The sequence below is a fragment of the Rhinolophus ferrumequinum genome, chromosome 22, assembly GCF_004115265.2.
Source record: "Rhinolophus ferrumequinum isolate MPI-CBG mRhiFer1 chromosome 22, mRhiFer1_v1.p, whole genome shotgun sequence".
Classification (NCBI taxonomy): Eukaryota; Metazoa; Chordata; class Mammalia; order Chiroptera; family Rhinolophidae; genus Rhinolophus; species Rhinolophus ferrumequinum.
Window position 1 is genome coordinate 8,046,138 of NC_046305.1, and position 19,754 is coordinate 8,065,891.

The 19,754-nt window shown below is 36.0% G+C and overlaps 1 protein-coding gene across 2 annotated transcripts in view; it reads left to right on the forward strand.

Annotated features, from left to right (window-relative positions):
• The window catches only part of SUCO (SUN domain containing ossification factor), a 59,872-nt gene that overhangs the window by 36,393 nt on the left and 3,725 nt on the right, over positions 1–19,754 (forward strand). For both annotated transcript variants that reach the window (XM_033092760.1, XM_033092759.1), the window contains exons 16-22: positions 699–767; positions 1,529–1,622; positions 4,299–5,462; positions 7,996–8,083; positions 10,737–10,841; positions 12,534–12,688; positions 13,255–13,346. In XM_033092760.1, the coding sequence (XP_032948651.1) occupies positions 699–767; positions 1,529–1,622; positions 4,299–5,462; positions 7,996–8,083; positions 10,737–10,841; positions 12,534–12,688; positions 13,255–13,346 (1,767 nt within the window). The remainder of the gene's footprint in view (positions 1–698; positions 768–1,528; positions 1,623–4,298; positions 5,463–7,995; positions 8,084–10,736; positions 10,842–12,533; positions 12,689–13,254; positions 13,347–19,754) is intronic.

Sequence of the window (19,754 nt, forward strand, 5' to 3'; positions counted from 1 at the left end):
CACTTTGGAAAGAGGCAGAATTAGCGATTGTGCAGATTGCTCTAGTTTGGAGTTTTATGGCTTTGACTTTGAATTAATCTGCCCATACCCATACCCACCCAGTTCACAAAAAGATTTTTGGGATTTGTTATCCATAAAACACTGTTAAAAGTTAGCAAAGAAACTTGATTTTATACAGTACCACTTTGGGATTTAATCATATTACCAATAGATATTCTAGGTTTATGTTTGAAAATAACAAAATCATTCTGCTGTCCTTTGGATAATAATCTTCCCATTTTTTTTCTTTTTTATCTATGATACTCACCTGTTTGGAAAAAAAACAAGTTTTTTTGTAAAATACAAGTTTTGGTTGTCAACATATCTTTCCTGACTATGTGGAAATTATACTTGAATTTTGTAATAGGCTGAAGACAGTGTTTTGGTAAAAGGTTGGAGAAGGTTTACAAAAAAAGGTTGTATTTAAATTTTAAATTCCTTCTGAACATAAAAATTCAGATTTATGCTTTACACTTTTTGGCTGAAATTTGTGTCCTATATTGGACTTAAATAGTAAGGTGAATAAAAAAGTAATAAAAAAGTAATTTGTCCAAAGTTTCAAAAAGACCATTATAAATGGTTTTTTGACTATCTGACATTAAGTTATATGAGAATATTTAGGTGTCTTGGTGTTTTTTTCTGATTGAATTTTGTTTTAGATGCCATTCTAAATATGGTGAATATTGCCGCTAATATTCTGGGAGCAAAAACTGAAGACCTGACAGAAGGTACCTAATAATTTTATGGGTCTTTTAAATATCTGATACTTCCTAGTTAGGAAAATGAATTAGTAAGCCAGGCAATTTGATTTTTCATTTAGAAATATAGGAAAAATCCAGAGGAACTTACCAATCTTCTGTGTTCTTCATTGTTTATTTGACTTGCACAGGTTCTCTTCTATATAGGATCCTGTCTAGATAAAACTCATGGATTTGTTTTTTGACTCTTCCCTGCTGTACAAGTGTGACTTTATACCTTTTCTCTTTCCTGAGGTTTTGATGCCCTAATGGTACTTCAAGTATGCTTTTCTTTTATTTATCAAATGGTTACTCAATTTAGAAAGTGATTTTTTTTCCCCCATTACAGAATGCCAAGTAAGAATATTATTAGCAAGGAGAAATAATCTTGCCTTTTTTGTTTCCAAAAAATACTTAGCTCTAAGTGCAAACTTAAAATAGACCCATTTATTTCTTCTCATTCTCTTTAGAAACTCAGGTGTCTAGGCACATTAATCATCTCAGCTTACACCCAATTCATAGTTATCTGACTTGCTTTAACTATCTGAGAAGTAGAGAAAAAATATGCATTACTTGTAGTTGGGACCTAGGATGGTCAGAACTTTGCAAATAAATACAATCTGCATTAACAAGCCTATTTGACTTTTTTCTTCTCCCCTGAGAAACTGAAGTTCTTTATTTGTTATAGTGTGAAATATTTTCATGGTCTAGCTTTTAAAAATTACTCAACATGGGACTTTTTCTTAAAATAGGAAATAAAAGTGTATCTGAGAATGCCACTGTCACAGCTGCACCGAAAGTGCCTGAACCAGCAGCTCCTGTTTCAACTCCGGTTCCATCAACTGAGTAAGTTAAATTGTGATATTAGAATTCTGTTAAAATGGAGAGCTAAGTATACTAGCACATAGTAAGGTACCTGTAATTTATGTGGGAAATGATTATCTGTAGAAAGCTCTGAAACGTCGGGCAGACGTTCCACAGCCACTTGAAACACCTTGGAGTTGCTTTAGGAATATGCTTCTCTCCGGACCACATGTTTGTTATTTTGATGTTATGTATTTTATTATTCACAATACTGAATCTTTTCCTTATTGCAAATAATTGACCTAAATGCAGTATAGATTTCAGGACAAAATTTTAAAGACCCGTTTTTATTAAGATTACATTTATCTGTGCTATGCCTGAAAAGCTATAAAGGAATACCTAAGGCGGTGATTCTTACATGTCTGCTTGTCACACGGCAAACTCTTACAGTGTTCAGTTTCTCAAATTGAATGATGTAGGTCTTCCCCACGTTGCAGAGAGATACTTCAGGAAGGGGTGTGTGTATGTAGGTGACATAAAATATTCTCTTCCTTTCTACCAGACATAATTAAGGTTTTTGGCACCTCTACTACTTGTGTATAATAGATAAGCTCTTGTGTATAATAGATAAGCTCCTAATGATTTGGATAATTGGGTATAGTTATTATAAATTTAATTGATGTATATTTCACTGGATATGCTTTCTGTAAAACTTTGAAAGGCCTTTCTTGCAGAGGCACTCTATTTAAAAAGATAAGATATTTGAACATGAAACAGTTCAAGGTATGTATATAATGAAACATGCAATGGGTATGCTTTGAGCTGTAATTCCTAAGTACCATACTAATTCAAAAATGAGATTTTTGTGTGGTGAAGTGTTCAGTGACAAATTTTGTATTCTCCTGTGTTAATCCTGAAAGTGACTAAAGGTATTTTTTTACAGCATTATGTGGCATTGGTTCCTAAGAAATCTATTTGGCATTGAAACGTTCTTGGTGTTTCTATTTACGTGGAGCCTTGATTGCTAGTCCGATTTTGTAACTATGCTTCTTTAGCTAACAACACGTAGTTTCTCTTATTTTTCAAAACTAAATGAAATTAATTATATTTTACATATATACATACCCATACACATACACATTCACCCCATGTATATCGGGGATGCCCAAAAAATGTATACAAGTGGATACTTTGGTCAATGTTGCCTAAGCAATAGTTTGCCGTAATCAGAAGTGTCTGGACGCTGATGGTAAGGACTTTGAGCATCTCTTGTAATCGCAGAAGTCAAACGTGACTTGTATTCATCTTTTGTTATCGGTATATATTGAGTATTACAGTTTTCCTTTCTTAAAATGTGTATATCTGGCAACCTCTGCATATATATTTAGATAGATAGATATAGGTATAGGTATAGATAGATAGATATGAATATTTGTTGGAAGATCAGGCTAATGTAACAGTTTTTACTTATCTATATTAGAGAGTTTGGTTTTTAATACATATTTTTGCCTAATTACTTATTTTTTTACTTAATGATTTTTCATGTATGTTTATCTTAAGTTCGTTTTGATAATGATATAGCAATCATCTGAATAAAATAAATGAAAATAAAAGAACCCATGATAGGGTGTCACAATTAAAGTTATTATGATGACCTAATGGTCTTTCTGTTACCATTTAGTATTTCTCTGTCAAAAAAATAAAAGTACAGCCTTTAGATATTGTCTTTTTTATTCCTGCCTTTGCTCTTATGATATTAGTCTCTACTTGAAGACATTTCCTGGCATAGGAACATTTGTATACGAACGTGTTTTTTTGGTATTCAGACTTATTTTTTCAGATTGCCCCTTTTGTGCTACAAGGCCCTCACCTAGCAATGTATTATCTTTATCTTGGAAGGAACTATAGACATAATTTACAACACTATTTCCACTAGCTGTGTTACCCCATTCTCCCCTACGCTACTACACACATACTCCAAAGATGAAAGCTGAAAGCTGGGATTGAGTTAGTGGCACGATTCTTTTATCATTAGCTAGGATTTTCATGGAAGTTGTTAAGTATTTGGCTTTAAATAATAGAAAATTAGCCCACATGACATTAAGATTATTTTGGGGAGGGAGGGATGTTTATTTTCTCTAAAGCAGATTGTGTGTGTGTGTGAGTGTGTGTGTGTGTGTGTGTGTAATGTTACATTGGAATTCCTCACATCATCCACAGAAAAATTATCTTTGAGAAATCTCACTGCCTTTTGAAAGTAGGATATTCAAGCACAAAGTGTGTTCATAAGTATTAAGAGTCCTGGATTCTAATTCTAGCTCTGAGATTTTATAGCCCTTGGGTAGCTCATTTCTGATATAAGGGGTGATGAGGCTTGTAAAGATTTTGTGAATATTTATGGGAAGAAAGGCACATGATACATATAGGAAATGGAAGTAGTAGTCACATTCAAACAATTCTTAAACAGAGATTAAAGAAAAGCAAGGTTGATTTGGTAGTTTGAGCCATCTGGCTCCTCACTTGATAAAGGGTCTGAATAATAATTGCTTTTGTAATGAAAGTGATTTGAGGGGGAAAAGTCATCCAAAAATATTTGAGTTTTGTCTTTATTTCTACGCTTCCTTTTATCTGACGTGTGATACATTTATTTTCCTTAACCATAATTTTAACTTTCGATTTCTAATTAAAGTGATTTGGAATTATGATATGTATTTCTAGGTTTGTAACCACTGAAATACATGGCCGTGACACAGAGCAGCCAACACCAGATACTCCCAAAGAGAGCCCCATTGTACAGCTAGTTCAAGAGGACGAAGAGGAGGCAAGTCCGTCCACAGTGACCCTTCTGGGGAGTGGTGAACAGGAGGAGGAATCATCTCCCTGGTTTGAGTCAGAGACACAAATATTTTGCAGTGAACTGACCACAATTTGTTGTATTTCTAGTTTCTCAGAATACATATATAAGTGGTGTTCAGTTCGAGTTGCTCTTTATTGGCAACGCAGCACAACTGCTCTGAGTCAAGAGAAGGGTTATCTTGTGTTGGCTCAGCCACCTTCACTGCTTCCTGCCGAATCAGCAGATGTTCCAGTATTGCAGCCTCCTATGGGAGAGTTGGACCAGAAGAGGAAGGAAAAGGAAGCTGAGACTGATGTTCTGGGTGACGTGAGGAGCACGCACCAAAGTGATCCGGTTAATCACACTGCAGATGCAATTGAACTCGAACCAAGCCTTCCTCAGACTCTTCCTCAGTCTCTTCTCTTAGATGTCACTCCAGAAATTCATTCAGTGTCTAAGATAGAAGTATCTGAGCCTGTTAAATATGAGGCGGGACACACACCATCCCAAGTGATTCCCCAGGAGAGTTCTGTTGAGGTTGATACCGAAACGGAAAAGAAGTCTGAGGGTGTTAGTTCTGTCGAGAAGCCAACTGCGATCTATGAAACAAATAAACTTACTGAAGTAATGGATAATACTGCAAAAGAAGACATAAAGTCCACGCAGGTTATCGCAAAGCCGTCAGAAACAATAGTGCCACCTGTCAGCACAGCTCCTGTGCCAGACACTGAAGATGGGGACGGCAACATGAACGTAGCTGACACGCCAAAGCAAACTGTGACTCCTGTTGTGGATTCTTCTTCATTGCCTGAAGTAAAAGAGGAAGACCAGTCTCCAGAAGATGCTCTTTTAAGAGGGTTACAGAGGACAGCTACAGATTTTTATGCAGAGTTGCAAAATTCTACAGATCTAGGATATGCTAATGGCAATCTTGTACATGGATCCAACCAAAAGGAGTCCGTGTTTATGAGACTTAATAATCGTATTAAAGCCTTAGAAGTGAACATGTCTCTCAGTGGTCGCTATCTGGAGGAGCTTAGCCAAAGGTAAGCTTTATTATGAATTAGCACAGTCCACTTTGCACCGTGAAGTAAGTAGCAGAGTATGAACTGGGACTAATTATGACATAACGAGAGTAAGCGCCATCTAGCTGGACAGAGAGAGACAGTTACTTGGACGCTGATCAGTGACTTAAAGCATTGCTTTTCTTGTTTAGAAGTACTAAGTGATGCTACACCTTTATTACGAGGCTAATAAATTTGCATGATCTGTAATCAGCTTCTCCTGTTGTTTAATTTTAGCCACTTTTACTGTTTGATTCCCAGAGCGCTTATGGGGAAATTTATAGTCTGTAGACCTTAAAGCTCGTAGTGGAACTTGGCAAGATATCTTTTAAGGGCTTAAATAAGTGAAGACTAGACTGGACTGAACTGGATGATGAGGCAATATTTGCACTCTGTGCACGCACTCCTGGGCTCCTAGTTCCAGCTGTGCTCATGCGTGCAGAGGCGGTGCCAGTGTGCCTGTGCAGGGGTCACGGCCCCATCTTCTCTCTCATCCCTTCCGTGTGCAATGTACGAGCTTCTCCTCCAACACTGTAACCACCTGGGCACTGAATGCCTGGAGTTCCTGAAACACGACCTTCTCCTACTCTTCTTAAATCAAAATGCTGCTGATAGATGTCACCAAGGTAGTCATTATATCCCAAAGAGGGTTTCTTCCTAATCCATACATATAATTTATTGGCATATTGTGTGTGTCTGCATGCATGCCCGCTTAGCTACACGTACCTGCCCTTGTCTCTCTCCCGCTCCCCACAAAGGGAACCACAGAAATCACTAATAAACCATTGTTAAATTGAGATATAATTGACATATAACATTATATTAGTTTTAGGTACACAACATAATGATTGAATATTTGTATATATTACAAAATGATCATCACAATAAGTCTAGTTAACATTTATTACCACACAGTTATAAGTATTTTCTTGTGAGGAGAACTTTCAAGATCAACTCTCTTAGCAACTTCGAATAGACAATACAGTAGGATTAACTATAGTCACCATGCTGTACATTACATCCCTATTACTTATTCATTTTATGACTAGAAATTTATACCTTTTCGTCACCCATTTTGCTCAGCCTGTAACCCCTGCCTCTGACAACCACCAATCTGTTCTCCGTATCTAAAGAGTTTGGACTTGGGTTTTTTTCTTTTTCAATTTTTCTTTACTTATTTTTATCCCACATATAAGTGAGATCACGCAATATTTGTCTTTCGTTGTCTCACTTATTTCATTTAGCATAATGCCCTCAAGATCCATCCATGTCGCAAATGGCTAGATTTTCTCCTTTTTTATGGCTGAAGAGTATCCTGTGTGTGTGTGTCCCACATTTTCTTTATCCTTTCATTCATCACTGAACACTGAGGTTGCTTCCATGTCTTTTGCCTATTGTAAATAATGCTGCAGTGAACATGGGGGTGCATATATCTTTCTGAGTTAGTGTTTTCATTTCCCTTGGATAAATACCCAGAAGTAGAATTGCTAGAGCATATGTCAGTTCTATTTTAGTTTTTTGAGGAACCTACTCAAAAAACTGAAAATCACTGTTTTCCATAGTGACTGCACCAACTTACATTCCCACCAACGTGCACAAGGGTTCCCTTTTCTCTACAACCTGGCCAGGATGTGTTATTTCTTGTCTTTCTGATGATAGCCTTTCTAACAGGTGTGAGGTGATATCTCATTGTGATTTTGATTTGTATTTCCCTGATGATTAGTGATGTTGAGTACCTTTTCATGTACCTGTTGGCCATCTGTATGTCTTCTTTGGAAAACTGTCTATTCTGCCCATTTTTAAATCAGATATTTTTTTGTTCGTTTTTGCTATTGAGCTGTATGAGTTCTTTATATATTTTGGATATTAACCCATTATCAGATATATGATTTGCAAATTTCCATTCCATAGGCTGCCTTTTCATTTTGTTGATGATTTCCGTTGCTGTGCAGCTTTTTAATTTGATGTGGTCCCACTTGTTTATTTTTCCTTTCTTGCCTGGGCTTTGGTGACAAATTAAAAAAAAAAAAACATTGCTAAAATCAATGTCAGGGAGCTTACTGCCTATATTTTCTTCTAGCAGTTTTATGGTTTCAGGTCTTACGTTCAAGTTTTTAATTTATTTTGAGTTAATTTTTGTGTATGGTATAAGAGAGTGGTCCGGTTTCAGTCTTTTGCATGTGGTTGTCCGGTGTTCCCAACACCATTTATTGAAATGACTATTCTTTCCACATTGTACATTCTTGGCTCCTTTGTCGTAAGTTAATTGACCATTTGTGGAACTAATAAATCTTACGTAGCACTGAGATGCGTAGAATTGATGTTGAGATAGCAAATACCTCAAATGACCTACCTCTTTATTTTACGTATGTAAGTGGCCCTGTATTGCATCCACCTCAGTAAGAGTCACTTTCAGAAACATGGACTTGTCTCATATATTGAAACCAGAAGTGTTTCCAACAATAAATTATAAAGAAGAAATTAAAGTTAATGTACACTGATTCTTACTCCACAGGTACCGAAAACAAATGGAAGAAATGCAAAAGGCTTTCAATAAAACAATAATAAAACTTCAGAATACTTCGAGAATAGCAGAGGAGCAGGTTGGTCATCTTCATGCCTTACTTACTTTTTATATGTGTTTCCATTGACTCTTGTAGGATCTCGTTGGTAAGGATGAGTAAGTAATATTGGCTGATTTTTTCCCGAGAACTGATGATTAAGCCTGTTATAGAATGTCATGTTTGGAAAGTTAGCTGTTAGCATTAATACCTCCTTTAGAGAAGATTTTCTTGAGCATTGTTCATATTACACTTCAAGATTTGTGTGTGTATATATGTGTGTAGAAGTACAGTGGGCTTTTGTGCAACTTTGTTAAACTAAAGTCTTTTGTGATTTCTATGTAGATAATCTTACTGATTCCAAATAAGAACAGCTGTGTTTCTTCTTTTTAATTCTTGTACCTTTTATTTCTTTTTTTCCTCCGCTCGTGTCTTGCCTAGAGCTGTACAGTGATGCAATAGGGACTGGTCATAGTGGTCATTCCCGTTTTGTGGATTTTAAGGGAATGATTTCAGTACTTCACCACGAACTGTGATGTTTATTAGTAAGTTTTTATAGTGTGCTCCCATGATCAAAAACTTGTATACTCCTCTGAAAGTTTCTTTGGGACTAGGGGATGGTGAAATGCGGTGAGCTGAGGAGGCCTCATGCTGCAGAGTTTAGATGCATCTTACTCGCAGTTGGTGACACATTATGTATGATTGTGGTTCCATACAAAGTTCCTCCCTTATTAGTTATCTTTTTATTATTGAGGTTTGAGAGTTGCTTACGTATTCTGATTACCAGTCCTTTCACCGAGATACGCTTTGCAAGTATTTTCTTTCAGTTTACTTGTTTCTCATTCTTTTAAAAGCATCTTCTCAGGAGCGCAAGTTTTTAATTTGTTGAAGCTCAGTTTACACATTTTCTCTTCGCTTTGCAAAATCTCTGCCTACCCCAAAGTCATAAAGATTTGTTCCTTTGTTTTCTTCTAGCAGTTTTATAATTTTAGGTTTATGATTTATTTTAATTTTTATGTGTTGCAAAGTATGGATCACAGTTCTTTTTTGGAGGTTAGGGGGAAAAGAAACATGAATATCCCTTTGTTTCAGTATCATTTGTTGAAAAGACCTGTCCTTTCTCCACTGAATTTCTTTGCACTTTTGATAAAAATGAATTGACCGTATACATATTTTATATATATATATATATATATATATATATATATATATATATATATAGTGTGTGTGTGTGTATATATATAAATTATATAGATGTGTGTGTATATATGTGTGTGTGTGTATATATGTGTGTGTGTGTGTGTATATATATATATATCTGTTTCTGGGCTCCTTTTCTGTTTATCTGTCTATCTTATGTTTATACCACACTGTTGTGATTACTGTAGCTTTATAGGAATTCTTGAACTCAGGTAGTGTGACTCCAACTTTTTTCTTTTCCGGAATTGTTTTGGATTTGGCTTAGATGGATTTTAAATCAGCTTGTCACTTTCTTTATTAAAAATCAAAACAAAATCTGTTTGTATCTTCATTGGGATTATTTTGAATTTATCAATCAATTTGGAGAATTAACATCTCAGCGGTATTAAGTCTTCTGACCCATAAGCACAATATATTTACTTACTTCTTTGTTAATTTTAATACGGTGATTTCCTCTCAGTGTTTTCTGTTTGCTTTATATGTAACATCTCTGCCTTATGTCTTAAAGACTTGTTTAAGTACTTTTAAATAATCATGTGTATTATTAACACTATTGGAAGTACATCTTGATTGGAAGTGTTATCTGATTTATTAAATTGAATAGCTTCTTTTAAATGTTTATAACTGTCTAGAATTTGTCCATGTTTGTCAAATGTAAGTCAAAAGAAACAGTTAAATGAGTCATCACATTCAGCACTTTAAAAAGATGAAGTAGGTTAGAAAGTCCCACAGTGGATGACAGTGAGGGGGGGTACAGTTTTATGTATCGCCCTACCCCACCTTGCCCCCCCAACCCGCAGTTTTTAACCATGAGAATGATGCGTAAGTCCCTAAAATATGCATGCAAATTATATTTTAAATAAAGACATTTGTTGATTACTAAAGTTTCTAAAATTCAGAGCTGAACAGATGAGTGTTTCAATGAATTTCTTTTCATTGGTGATATTCTAGCATTGACTTCGTGATCAATTGTAGGTTTTTGACTGTGGCATCCTGAGTTCCATCCTAATATGCTATAAAATAGAACTTTTAAAGCCTTATTATGAGCCTGCTTTGTATCCAAACATATGCTTCAAAAATTTTCAAAGTGTCTGTGTGCCAGCTGCTTTGGTTTAAAAGCACACGTTAGACAAAGTGACTGTTTTGCATATAGTGGGCTATACGGTGGTTTAGATATACATATATATATATGGAGTCCATATTAACTTGAAAAGTAACTTCTATTAGACAGTATTCTGCATGGTGGCAGTGAATGGCAAAATGGTATTTTTGTGGGGAGGGCTGGAGGTTTGAACTGTCTCAGATTCTTGAAGCTTTTTTTTTAAATTTCTGTTCAAAGTTTACGATGATCATTTATTAGGAGCTTTCCTTATTAATACTTTTTCGCCCCTGAAGAACTTAATAGTTTTTTCCAGATTATTTTACTTGATTTTATTACAGCTAATGTACAGATGAAACAATAGAAAACTAAGACTTAATTCTTCCTTTATAATAGGATCAGCGGCAAACTGAATCCATCCAGTTGCTACAGGCACAGCTGACCAACATGACACAGCTTGTTTCCAACTTATCGGCAACAGTAGCAGAATTAAAACGTGAGGTAATTGTTATTATTGGTAGGACCAGTGGATATATAGAGTTGTCATAAAGGCAGGCTTGTTAAGAACTTTAACCAAACAAATTGTCAGTTATATAAAACTTTTCAGAACTCCAGAATGTGGCATTTTAAAGTTTTAGGAACATATTACACACGTTTTTGGGAACATGGCTTTCATAGTTCAGATCTCACGTAAAATGCAGTTAGTTACAAAGCTGTTCTCTTAGGCCTTTTGTCAACATTGATAGTTGCAACACAGACTTCATTTTAGTTCAAAAGGCTTAAGGTGCTCACCCAAGCTAAAATGTCACTGATTGAACACGTAATTATTGAGCAACCAGTGCACGTGAGGCAGGAGCCATACAGCCCCAGTTGGTATGTACAGCAATGGAAAGAGCGAGAGAGGGAATACAGGCAGTCACCATGTGAGGGAGAGTGGGATGGAGAATGAAGTGTGTGTGAGGGGTGGAGGTAAGGGTGCAGCTTCAGCTAGAGTGACACTGGAAGGCTCATCAGGGAGGTGGCATTAGAACTGCTCAAGAGGAGTCAGCAGCCACGCAGAGGCTGGCTGGGGTCAGAACACTCATTTCTAGCTGAACTAGGGCAGAGGAGCCGCAATTAGAAACTGTGATGTGTTTGAGGACAGAAAGAAAGCCAGTGTGACTGGAGCCGAATGCATGAGAAGCCAGGGTAAGAAACGAGTTCAGGGTATTGGCAGAGGCCTGGTCATGTAGGTCTTGGTAGGCAATTTAGAGATTGAATTTTACTCTGATCATTGCAAGTCATTGGACAGTATTACTGTGTTTCCCTGAAAATAAGACCTAGCTGGACCATCAGCTCTAATGCGTCTTTTGGAGCAAAAATTAATATAAGACCCGGTCTTATTTTACGAGTCTATAATATAATGCAATGTAATGTAATGTAATATAATATAAACCAGGTCTTACATTAATTTTTGCTCCTAAAGACTCATTAGAGCTGATGGTCCGGCTAGGTCTTATTTTCGGGGAAACACGGTCAGTAAAGAAGTGACAGGTGATCGATCTCATGGACAGCACTTTGAGAAACTCCGTTTGTTGCTCTGAGGAGAATTGCCTCTTGGGGACCAGCAGGAGCAGAAGTGGACAGGAAACCAGTTTGGAGGCAATTGCAGTAACTTGGGGAGGTGACTGGCTTGGACTAGGATTTTAGGTGTGCAGATGTGGAGAACAGTGAAATTGTTGGGTTCAGGATGTATTTAAGAGGTGGAAAGACAAGCTTTGTGAAAGATTGGATCTGTGGGATGAGGAATCAAGGATGATCCCTAGGTTTTTGGCTTAAATAACTGGGTGATTGGTGGTCCCACTTTTACAAGATGGGAAAGACTAGGTAAGAGCATGATTTGTGGAAAAACAAAGCAAATGTGACAGAATGGTAGCAATTGGTGAACATGGGTGAAAGTCATAAGTATGTTCATTGTACTATTTTTAAAACTTCTCCATAGGTTGGAAATTTTCAAAGAATTAGTGGGAAAAAGAAGAAAAAGTACAACATTGCCTTCGTAGTCCAGTTTCAAAGACCATGCCCTCCCTGCATTTATGGTTTTGAAGCACATTGAAAAGATGTTTAAAATGATGTGTCCTTTGAATTTTAAATCTGATTATGTTTTTAATAATATGATTTTTAAAGTATTGTTATTGCCTCCTCTCATCTCAGGTTTCAGATCGACAAAGCTATCTCATCATATCTTTGGTTCTCTGTGTTATTTTGGGACTGATGCTTTGTATGCAGCGTTGTCGAAACTCCTCTCAGTTTGATGGAGATTACATTTCAAAACTTCCTAAAAGTAATCAGTATCCAAGCCCTAAAAGGTAATGTCAGCATTATATATTTTTTTCTTTTTTTTACTATATTCTTCAGCATTTTATAAATATATATATACATATATTATATACATATATATAATATGTATATATATAATATATAATATATATTTTTTACTATGCTCTTTATACTTTTGAGAAATTTGAGCAAATAAAGGGGTACTGAGATCATATGATTATCTTGAAACCAAAATGTTAACATCATTGGAACTCATGAGATTGTTCTATGCCTGGGAGGTTCTGTAGACTGTAAGAGAGAAAACACTAATAGTAAGTGCATAAAAACCCTTGAAATGTTTTCCCTGTGAGAGATGCTTGAATGTGGAATTCAAAGGGGGAGGAAAATGGGTATTTTAATACTGCATTTTTTAGAGAATGATTCTTATGTGTTTTTTTTTACACATGTCTTAGCAATAACTGGAGTGTTACCTTTGGGATCAGTCCTGGTGGCACGTGCAATTCTCAGTAGCTTCCGTCTAGCCCCAGCTACAGACTAAATTAATTATATGTAGTATACTCATTGTGTGCAATGTTGGTTTTTCTTAATGTCTTAGGTGTTTCTCATCCTATGATGATATGAATTTGAAAAGGAGAACTTCATTCCCACTCATTCGATCCAAGTCTCTACAGTTAACTGGCAAAGAAGGTAGGTTTTTGTGGATATGCACTATGTATAGATAAACACGAATCTGGCTTACTTGTCGCATAAGTATAACGTCAGTGTTGTGTTCGAGACCACCTGCAACAAATAATGGGTATAAGTAACCTTGTGTTTGTGCTCTGTCCAAGCCACTGTACCATTTTCACACTTTATATGTATCTTTGCTCCTAAAAGCACGGAAGGTGGGGAGGGGGCTGAGTTTAATTAGCCATTGGTAGCTTTATTTGCACATGCTCCTGTTTAGAAGTATTTCTTTTTAGAAAGGGATGTTTGAGAAAGTTCAACAGATATGGAAAACCTGAATGTGCTCGCATAGCATCCTGTGCTTATCTGCTTCCTCTTCCTGTACAGGTAGGACTCCTTTTGTCTCTAGTTTAGGACTGTGAGGCATTTCTGGAAAACAGTCTGGTCTTCCTCTTTTTTTATAGCCCAGAGTCTGTCGTAGCATTCCATTGTCTAACACTCAGTGGATACTTACACTTAACTGGCTGGATGTGTACTGAGTGCCTACTTTCCTGTATCAGTACTTCTATACATAGTGCTTTATTAGTGCGTAGTAAGGGACTTATCCTCATAGCAATACCGAATAACCAAACTACTTGTGCATGTCCATTAGGAGTGCTTTCTTAATCATTGGCGTCTCTCGTTCTTTAGGATTTAGTAACTGAGCAGCATGTTTCAATTGATTAAATCATTCTGGTAGTCCTTCCTGAGCTATGCTGCTTGCCGTTAATCACAGAGCTTTACAGACTCGGCCACCCCATTACATGTGTGTTGACTTGGGACGAGTAAATCTTGTCCTTCCTCTTTTTTTCTTCTTTTGGCTGATACATCTTTATAGCTGAAATTTTGAATGGAAACATCTTCAGAACTTTTTCATTTTGTAAATCTGAAACAGTACCCATTAAACAGCTCCCTTTTTATACCTCCCCCCAGACCCTGTTAACAGTCATTGTATTTTCTGTTTCTATGAGTTTGGCGCCTTTACGTACCGCATGTGAGTGGAATCATGGAGTCACGGTATTTGATTTCTGTGACTGGCCTGCTTCACTGAGCACCAGGTTCTCCAGGTTCATTCACGTTGTAGCATGCAACAGGATTTCCTTCCTTGTAAGACTGAATAATACTCTGTCGTATACATACCACATCTTGTTTACTCATCAGTTAAAGGGCATTTGGATTGCTTCCACTCCTTAGCTGTTGTAAACATGAGTGTGCAAACGTCTCCTCAAGTCTTGGCTTTCAGTTCTCCTGGATATACACCCAGCAGTGGGATTGCTGGATCATATGGCAGGTCTGTTCTTTGAGGAACCTTGACACTGTTTTCTATAGTGGTGGCACCATTTTACAAGGGTTCCAGTTTTCTTCACATCCTCACCAACACTTGTTTTCTGGTTTTTTGATAATAACTATCCTAATGGGTGTGAGCTGTTACCTCATTGTGGTTTAGATTTGCATTTCTCTCATGGTTAATAATGTCGAGCATCTTTTCATGTGCTTGTTGGCCATTTGTAAATCATGGTCAAGTCCTTTGCCCATTTTTAAATTGGGTTATTTGATTGTGTGTGTGTGTGTGTTTTCATTCTAAGAGTTCATAAAGGATATTCTGGCTATTAACTTATCAAATATATTATTTGCAGATATATTCTCCCATTCATATATTGCCTTTTGTGTCCCTTGATAGAAAAGTTTTAAAGTCTGGTATGGTCCCATTTATTTTTGCTTTGTTGCCTGTTCTTTAGATGTCACATTCAAGAAATCATTGCCAAGTCCAACATTATGAATTTTCCCCCCTGTATTTTCTTCTAGAAGTTTTATAGTTTTAGGTCTTACGTTTAGGTCTTTAATCCACTTGAGTTAATTTCATTCTTTTGAATGTGGATACCCAATTTCCCAGCACCATTTGTTGAAGAGACTGGGCTTTCCCTGTTGAGTGGTCTTTGTATCCTTGTTGAAGATTATTTGACTATATGTGTAAGGGTTTATTTGGGGGCTCTTCTTTTATTCCATTGGTCTACTTGTCTGTCTTTATGCCAGTACCACCACACTGTTTTGATTACCGTAGCTTTGTAGTGTGTTTTGAAATCAGGAGGTATGAGTCCTCTAACTCACTCACCTTTTTCAAAATTATTTTGTCTATTTTAGGTCTCTGGAGATTCAATGTGAATTTTAGGATACATTTTTCTATTTTGGCAAAAAGTGCTGTTGGGATTTTGATAAGAGATTATGCTGAATCTGTAGATTGTTTTGGTGGTATGGACGTTTTAACAGTATTAAGTCTTCCAGTCATGAACGTGAGCTGTCTTTCCATTTGTTTGTATTTTCTTTATTTCTTTCATCAGTGTTTATAGTTTTCAGTGTACAAGTCCACTTCCTTAGTTAGGCTTATCCATCACTGAGCGTTTTATTCTCTTTGATAATATTGTAAATGGAATTGTTTTCTTAATTCCCTTTTAGATTGTTTATTGTTACTGAGTAGGAAAAAAACTGATTTCTGCATCTTCATTTTGTATTCTGTAAGTTTGCTAAATTCACTTATTAGTTCTAATATCTTTTTTGTGGAATTTTTAGGGTTTTCTTACATATAAGATCATGTCAACTCTGAGGAGGTAATTTTACTTCGTTTTTTCCAATTTGGATGCATTATATTTCCTTTGTTTGCTTAATAGCTCTGGTTAGGACTTCCTATACTGTATTACATAGAAGCGATGAAAGTGGACATTCTTGCCTTGTTCCTGATCTTAGAGTAAAAGCTTTCAATCTTTCATTGAGTTTTATGTTAGCTGTGGGCTTTTCATAAATGGCCTTTAATACGCTGAGGTAGTTTCCTTCTGTTTCTAATTTATTGAGTCTTTTTATTATGAATCTTATCAGGTGCTTTTTCTCCATCAATTAAAATGATCATGTGGTTTTTGTCCTTTATTCTGTTAATGTGGTATATTACATTGATTGATCTCTTTTTTTTTAAATTTTATTGGGGAACAGTGTGTTTCTCCAGGGCCCATCAGCTCCAAGTCACTGTCCTTCAATCTAGTTGTGGAGGGTGCAGCTCAGCTCCAAGTCCAGTTGCCATTTTCAGTCTTTAGTTGCAGGGGGTTCAGCCCACCATCCCATGTGGGGATTGAACTGGCAACCTTGTTGTTGAGAGCTCGCGCTCTAACCAGCTGAGCCATCCGGCCGCCCCGTTGATTGATTTTTATATGTTGAAATATTTTTATATTCTAGGAATAAATCTCACTTGGTCATGGTATATAATTTTTATGTGCTGTTGAATTCTGTTTGCTAGTATTTTGTTAAGGATTTTCGTATAAATATTCATCAGGGATATTTATCTATAGTTTTCGTATAAATATTCATCAGGAATATTGGTCTATAGTTTTCATATAAATATTCATCAAGGATATTGGTAGTTTCTTTGTCTGGCTTTGGTATCATGGTGATATTGGCGTCATTGAATGAGTTTGGAAATATTTCCTCCTCTTCAAATTTTTGGAAGCATTCCCGCAGGTTAGTGTTCATTCTTTTTTAAACGTTTGATAGAATTCTCTGGTGAAATCATCTGGTCCTGAGATTTTGTTTGATGAGAGGTTTTTGATTACTCATTCAATCTTCTTCCTTGTTATTGATCTGTTTATATGTTCTACTTCTTTATGACTCAGTCTTGGTAAGAGTGTTTCTAGGAATTTATTCATTGCTCCTAGGTTTCCAGTTTGTTGGAGTGCAGTTGTTTATAGTAGTCATTTATAATCTTTTTTATTTCTGTAGCATTGGTTATACTGTCCCATGTCTTATTTTTATATAAAGCTTAGTACTTTGTACAAAGTTGATATATATTAATACAGAATTGACAAATTACATAATTTCTTATTAAGCATTTAAAGTTGTGTGTTTTTACTTTGATTTGCAATTCTGTCATTTGTGTTGACTGGCCGGGTGGACCAAAATTACTTTGATTTTTGTGACACCTTTTATTGTGAAATACAAAAAAGTGCATAAAATTGGACTATACAGCTTGTCAAGTAGTTATGAAGTGAACACTTGTGTAACTAATACCCAGATGAAGAAGTAGAACAAGGCCAGCACTCTAGATACTGCTCTTCCACAAGTAACTATCTTGACTTTTGAAATAATCATACTTTTATTTTCTTAATGGTTTCACCACCATTATTTGGAGTTCTCAACAATATGAGTAGAGTCTTGTCTGGTTTTGAGCTTTTGATGGAATCATACTATATGTACTCTCTTTTCTCCTTTCCTTCAGCCTCCTATTCGTAACATTCACATACATGATTGCAATCCATTTTCAATACTGTATATATAGTATTTCAGTAACTGACTAAATCACAGTGTATTCATTCTACTGTTGCTTATATTTTGGGGCTGAGAAACATTCCTTTGTTTGTTTATTGGAACATAGTTGCATGAGTTTCTCTAGGAATATTACCTAGACGTAAAATTGCTGTGTTGTAGGGTATGCTTAACTATGTTACACAGTAATGGCAAACTTTCCCAAAGTGGTCTTGTCAGTTTATGCCTCCACTGGTACTATGAGAATTTCCATTATTCTACATTCTTGCCAACAAATACTTAGAATTGTCAAGTTTTAAAGTGTTTGTTTAACCTCATTACAGTTGTAATTTGCATTTACCTGATTACTGATTAGTTGAGCATCTTACACGTTTTAGTCATTTGTAGGTTATTTTGGATTTTCTTTGAATGCAGGCCATCTTTTTTTTAAATCCCTGTTTAAATTTGTTGGGCTCTTTGACTCCCTGAGTTGATGTCTTTTATCATACTAGAAAATTCTTAGCTATTACTTTTTCCAAAAAAAAAAAATACTACTTCTGCATCATTCTCTTTTAGAATCTCCATTTAATTGAATGTTAGTCCTTCTCCTTGTATCGCCTTTGTCTCCTAAACTACTGTTGTTTCCCATCTTTTGCCTTTTCTGTGCTGTATTTTGGATGACTTTTTCTGATCTGTTTTCTAGGCCACACATTCTGTAGCTATATATAGTCTTCTATTAAATTTATCCATTGAGTTTTCACTTACTGCATTTTCCATTTCTAGAAGTTTTTAGTATTTTTTTAAAGCATCTAGGTCCTTTTATTTTCTGTTTCCTGCAGATATTTTAAAGCCTGTTTTTATTTAAATATAGTAAGTATAACTGTATAGTGTATCGTGATAATTCTGATATTGTAAATCTTTTTAAATTTGTTCACTAATTGTCTTTGTAGACTCTTGCTCACGGTGCTTTGTGTCTTTGTGTGTTTGGTTATCTTTGTATGCTAGTTATTCTCTTTGAAAAATTATTTGTAGGGACAATTTGAGGGCTAGAATGTAGGTCCTTATTCCAGAGAGAATTTCTGTTTGCTTTACATTCAGAAACACGTTACATTCATGACTTGAGGTTTGTTGGACCATCAGGTGATGGGAATTTGGACTGGCTCACTCTTTCCCTGAGGGTATAGTCCTTTGGAGTCCCAGTTTATTTCCTGTGGGGACAGATTCCTGTCCGGTATCTTATAAACCACTACGTTGGCTGGGCCCTGAGGTTCAGTTTCTCACCTATTCCCTTCTGATACCATCAGACCTAAGTTGATATTCTTGCTTTGGCAAATGCTTTCAGGACAAAAATAACTTCTGTGGTCCACTTGAGTGTTCGGATTCCTACTTTTCCTTCAGCTTTGGCCTAGAGATTGCTTACTTAAACTTGGCAGCTTTTCGGTGCTTTTAGTGATTTAAAAAAAAAAAAAAAAGTCCATCATATTTAGTTGCTTTTACTGGAGAGGTTGGTCTGAGTAATGCTGACAGCCATTCCAAAAGTAGACATCATGCTTTTTTAAGAAGCAATTTGAGTGAGGTTAGTAATCCAATAGAAAGGATATTTGGAGGAATGTTTGCATATTTTTATATTTTTGATGGCTTTCTCAACAAATTTCTAGGACATAATGTAAAAACATAATTGGTTGAATGATGTTTTAAGTTAATTTTCGGTATGTGAAGTTTTAGTGAATTTACTTCTTATAAACTTCAGCCTCTATCATACCATAAGTCATTTACTCTTAATTGTTTGAATAGGACTAAAGTCTCATAGCGCCTCTTGTATGTGTTTATCTTGTCACTGTGGGGTGGCTTAGGGCTGTTTGGAATGTGCTTAAAAGGAATGAAATTTTAGAAACTGAAAACTAATATTTCTAATTGACTCACCATGCCAGAAGTGTTTATTCATTACTGCTTGGTCATTTATATTGCATGTTCACGCAGTTTTTAGGTTGTGGAGTTCATAGTTTTGATCATAGTAATAAACAATTAGAAAACACTTCTCAGACCTGTTCTAGTCTGTATGTTCCTGTGACTTTTCTACATGGTCACAGCTGCTTGTTGTACACG